The sequence below is a fragment of the Arachis ipaensis genome, chromosome B6 (assembly GCF_059453495.1).
Source record: "Arachis ipaensis isolate K30076 ecotype BB chromosome B6, ASM5945349v1, whole genome shotgun sequence".
NCBI lineage: Eukaryota > Viridiplantae > Streptophyta > Magnoliopsida > Fabales > Fabaceae > Arachis > Arachis ipaensis.
The window spans coordinates 150,073,764-150,079,679 of record NC_142441.1 but is presented as its reverse complement, the minus strand read 5'-3'; the positions used below and the strand labels follow the sequence as shown (position 1 = coordinate 150,079,679).

At 32.6% G+C, this 5,916-nt stretch overlaps 1 protein-coding gene across 1 annotated transcript; it reads right to left on the bottom strand.

The window, feature by feature from the left end:
• Nucleotides 1-849: 849 nt before the first annotated feature.
• Nucleotides 850-5,916, bottom strand: LOC107605578 (growth-regulating factor 7). Its single transcript, XM_016307492.3, has 4 exons — nt 5,038-5,916; nt 3,622-3,876; nt 2,597-3,011; nt 850-1,638 (listed from the first exon to the last, which is right to left on the bottom strand). The coding sequence occupies exons 1-4, from the start codon at nt 5,543-5,545 to the stop codon at nt 975-977; spliced, it is 1,842 nt and encodes a 613-aa protein (XP_016162978.1). The 5' UTR covers nt 5,546-5,916; the 3' UTR covers nt 850-974.

Sequence of the window (5,916 nt, the reverse complement as noted above, 5' to 3'; positions counted from 1 at the left end):
GAAAATGAAGGGATGGGCAATTGGGCATATTAAAAGTTTGAGTGAAGTATCGGTTTTATCCCCAATGTTTGGGTAAATTCTATTTGTGTTCCTAACGTTTTAATCGTCCTATTTGTATCCCTAACGTTTGTAAAAGTGATTTAATGTTATCCTGCCGTCAATTACACATCATGAGCGCTTTAGTTTGAGTTTTAAAAATCTCTTCTTGAAGATCGAATATAAATGTCTGGGATAGAATCGATAATCTACTTCGAAAAATAGCTCATCAAATTTTGAAACTAATTCCTACAACATTTACATAATTCACTTTTTTATGGACATAATTAAATCTAAACACAAATAATGGGTATAATATTAAAACCGAACACATCCAAGTGAGACATAATTGAGAATGAATACATCAAAATGAAAATAATTAAAAAATATACTCTGATTTGTTAGTATAATTGATAGTAGAATAACATTGAATTACTTTTATAAACGTTAAAGATACAAATAGGATGATTTAAACATTAGGAACACAAATAAAACTTACCTCAAACGTTGGGGACAAAATCGATATTTTACTCTAAAAGTTTCACTATCCACTTTCAATAAATCATGTGGAATGCTTTGTATTTGGATGGGGATTTCACTTGTATAACTCAAATTAATATTTACTGTCATGTCATTCAATCAAAGTCCCCACCTTCATCCAAAAAAAAAAAAATTCATCACCTTGAAAAAAAAAAAATACCATGTCCACACACTCCAACCATCATCATCATTTGCTGTTAAATACAAACAAACAAAATCACATTTAGTAATTGTTTTTTTTTTTAAAAAAAGAAGAAATAAGTAAATAACACATCTCATCCAACTTCTAATATTACCATATATTATATAAAAATAAATAAAAAACTGAATATTAATGTGAAGCATGAAGCAAACATCCACATTCCACACACAGTACTTTGTGTTTACAAGAGATGATTTTACAAGATTGCCCCTCCTTTGTTGTTGTCTGCTGCCCTTGGACTACTCCCAGCACTGCTATTAGAGAGTGAACCAAATGCTGTTGTCTTTTGCAACACCCCAGTAGGTGATGACCCTATTGAAGGACTATTGTCCCAACCATCACTACTAATAAGGTTCATAGAACCCTTATTATTGTTATTACTATTATTATTATTATTAAGGTTGAGAACCTCACCAAGTGGACCACCCATTGAACTCTCCCATGAAATTGGAATCCAATTTGGTTGTCTAACAATGTTGTTGTTGACACCAATTCCAACTCCTAACCCCATTTGAATAGGGTCTACCAATTCCAATTCCAACTCCCTTGATGATGATACCCTCAAAGGTGAGAGTGTCACTTTCTCATTGGTTGGCATGAATTGATGATTTGGGATTGAGATTGACAATTGTGTTGACTCATCAATGAAATGCCTTAGGGAATTGTTTTGTGAATCATTGCTCTTATTATTGGAAGAAGGGTTAAGGAGTGAATCACAAGTCACAACTCCAAATTCATGGTTGTTGTTATGAATCATGAATGGGTTTTCCTTTGGTTTCAGATCAAGGTTTGGTGGTAGCATTGGAAGTAGTGATGAACAACTCTCATTTGCATTATTGTTCTCTTTCTTCATAAACATCCTGCATTATAGTAATTAAGAACTTGAATTTAATTTTAATACATTATTAGTATAAAACAGTTTTTCTGTGCAAAATGTTTTATATTATTAGTAGCATTAAAATTAAACTCTAAATAACATTGAATAATGCAGAGTTGAAAAGGCACACTTTAAACACATGGGTAAAGTAACAAACAAAAATTGACATGCCTTAAGACCATCTTTTTCTTTTAAGAAAAATTGAAAGCATATGAACCACCATGTCAAAATTGACTAGTCACTATCTGCCAAAAAAGATGAACAAGAAATACTAGATTCTTTGATTAGAAGATGAAACACAAACACTAAAAGAGGGAACATGCATAAGGAGGTAGGAATGAATGCCAAGAGAATTTCTTAGTTGCTTCCAAATAAAGAAAAAGATGGTACTACATATAATGTGTGCAATTTAACACATCAATTATTATTGCATAATTAAAAAAGGATAGGAACATTAACGTCTCCCATTTTCACAACATTTTTAAAGTTAAATTGCACAACACATCTTTTTCTTTTTTAAAAGTATACTCTAACCTAACTCGGCCTATGTTCACATAGCCGGTCTCAAGCCCGGAAAAACAAGGGTTGTTCGGTTTGTGCGACTGCCAACGTAAAACAATGTCACATCCCAATACATGGCCACGACGCAATGACGTCCTTGAAGCCATATTAGGCTGTGTTAAGCCTGCGACAGCCAACGTAAAACAAAGTCGCATCTCAAAGCATGGACATGATGCAATGACGTCTTAATCCATGTAGCCGACCCCACTTAATGGGAAAAAGGTTTAAAAAGAAAAAGAAGAAAAAAGTATACTCTAACCTCTTATAATCTAAGGAAGCAAGTATGAGTATAACTTCAAGAAAGTTGAATAATTTACCTATTTTTAAGTAATTTGCTCTAAACAAAACAAGAAAAAATAAATTAGTAATTAGTGGCGCACCTGCTGATATTATTGGCAGCAGAAGCATCAGATGCAACAGGCTGCTGCTGCTGAATAACATTCTTGTGTTCATGGCAGTTTCCAAATGAAATAGTGTTGCTGTTGTTGTTGGAAGCAGTGTTCCCCACAATGGAAAATGAAGAACTTGAATTGTTGCTGTTAGGCAACAATAGCTTTGAGTTAGAAGTGGTGGTTGTGGTGGTGGTGGTGGTGGTGACGGCAGCAGCATGGCCTGATTGGCCTTCCACAGGCTTTCTTGAACGATGGCGGCCTCGGTTCATGTGACGCTCGCAGTACTTCTGGTCCACAACTGCGTCCCTCGAGCACCGCCATTTCTTCCCATCGGTTCTCCTGCACCGACCCGGCTCCGGATCGGTGCTGCTCGAGAATCCCAGATGGAAACCTCCCCATCCCACTGCAAAGAAATATTTCGTGTACTCATTTTATTTAAAACACAATATCTAGTGACAAGGTTTGTGTTAAACTCACACATAGTTGTTTTTAGGTGAAATTGATAGCTGAAAGCAGTTATCAATTTCTCATGAAAACAACTGTGTATGAGTCTCTACTATATAAACGAGTGAATTACCAAAATTACACCCGATTTGGATGCCTATGAAAATAACTCTAAAAAATGACAAGAAAAAATGCTAGGAGATAATCAGAATTTATTATTTCGTTTAGTAATCCAACAACATACTTTATCCTATATTTTTAAATATTAATGGCTAACTGATGACTAAAAAACAATAAATTCTGATAATCCTATAGCATTTCTCAATAAAAAAAAATGACCAATGTGAAATAGTTTTGATTTTGTTGACAAAAATGTGCCGTGTGTCGGCCTCTTCTGTCAACAAAAACAAAACTATTTAAGGCTCGATCACGTTTGTCAAATTTCCAAATTCTTTCAGAGATTCTTTCATCGTTTTAATGTTTTGGGATTATTTTGATCTACATCTAAATCTTAGAATGCAAATTTTGTAAGAAATGAAGAAAAAGGAAAAGAAGAGAAAGATACTTACAAGGATTGGGTCTAAGAAGTGGATTAGGAAAGTTAGAGAATGGAGAAGTGGAGTGAAGGGCTTTTCTGATTGGAATAAGAAGATGAGAAGGAACAGGAACATTTGCAGTGATATACTTATAAATGAGTGCTTGGTGCTCCAGCTCCATCCACTGTGAGGGAGTGAATAATGCAGCTCCTACCACTCTTCCCACATTATTATTCATCATGTTCATGTTCACGTTCACGTTCATTCCCCAATTACTGTTATTGTAACCTGTTTCATTATTCATCATTCAAAGGCTTAATAATCATGTATTCTATCTTATATTAAGAAAGTATTTGGTTTACCCATTTATTATCTAAAAAATTTTATGAATAAATTTAAAAATAAAAATATTGATTTTGTTATGTACTTTTACTGTAATAAAAAGTTTAACTTAATCATTTAATATTTCAAAAATACTAAAAACACAAGCATTTGATTAAATAACCGTGTAAAATTACTGTCAGTACATTAAAATTAATCACTTATTTCATTTCACAGCTTAAAAGAAACATCAAAACAAATGCTGGCACAAGGTAGCATTTTAATTATCTATTAATTTTTCGATTATGCTACGTGTACAACAAAATCAGCCACCAGTATAAAATACATGTTGAAATATAAATACACATTGAAAATAAATTAAACCACACATATATTCATACACACTGATTTAGTAGCTAATTTTAATATACAAATATCATTTTTGATTAACTTCTTACTATCTTGATTTGAGGGGGAAAAAAAACCGTTAAGGTCAACTTTTTTGGTTTGAGGAAGACATGGAAAAGAGGATTTTATAGTAAAGGAGTACAGAAGATAACATAAGGTAAAAGAGCCAATCAAATTATGTAGCTTTGTTTTTCTTTTTCATGCTCCCTATCATAATAGCTTCAATAAGCTTCTCTCATATGTTCTTTTTTTTTTTTTCCCTTTTTCTCCTTTGGTATACTCTAGGTTTTAGTGCAAAATTTTGCTTACATCCCTCACCCTAAAACAGGAACAAGGAATATAGTTTCTTTGGAAGAATTTCTTTTTTATTTATTTATTTATTTAGTTATTTATTTTATTCTTGACAAGACTTCAGAAAAACATGCCATATCTCAAATATATTTTTTTCCATGAAAAGACCTTCCACACAGGTACTGTAGGATGACCATCAACAAAAAAAACACAAATTTTTTTACTAGATTACAAAAAAAAAAAAAGAACCATTTTCAAGAAAAATACCAAAAACTCATTAACCTACAAATTACAAATCCAAATCCAACCATCCATAAACCCCCAAAAAAATTCAAATAAAAATAACCCATTATTATAAATGACTTAATAACAACAAAAAAGACCTCAAATATATTTTTTTTTAAAAGCAATATTAATAAATAAATATACCTGCATTATTTATGTTGTAACTAGAGAAAGGGTGATAAGAAGTGTGCAATGTAGCATTTGAGGAAGCCTTTTCCACAATCAAAGACTCTGACTTTGGTGTTGGTGTTGTTGAGAAACTCAGCATCTTCTCTTCTCCTTCTTGTTCTTCACCACCATCATTGAAGAGAGCAATGGCAACATTGTCATTTCCATTATTATTATTATTATTATTATTAGATCTCAACAACACATTACAACAAGAGCTATTGTTGTTGTTGTTCCTCTGATGATTCTGAAAAAACAACATTCCCTTTGATGTTGTTGTTGTGATGACATCATCATGATCATCATCACCACTAGTAATATTAACCTTTGACAGTTTTGCCCCTCTTCTATTATTATGATCATTAATATTACTCACCTCCTCTTCTTGTTCAGATCTTTGATGCTTAAGGAACCCAGATCCAAATGGAACAAACCCAGCTTCTGAACCCACCAACCCATCAAAACCCACCACACCAAGATCCATATAACACCACAAATTAATACAACTATAAATAGAACTATTAAATAAAAAAAAAAGAAAAAGATTTAAACTATATAGGAGAAAAATTAAAATGATGCATCTTGTTGTCTAGTTGGAACAAGAACAATAACAATAACGAGAATAAAAGTACACAATGTCCCTTGAAAGGAGAAGAAAGGAACATATTATAAATGGGGGGAATAGAGAGAGAGAGAGATATGCTACTAGTTTTTGTGACACCTTTAAAGCTACTTAGCTGAAACTAGAAACCGGAATGGTTTTGTTCTTTGCCAAGGATAAAATAATTGGAGACAGAGATAGAGATAGAGATAGAGATAGAGAGAGAAATTTAAAGTATATATAATATGATGGAA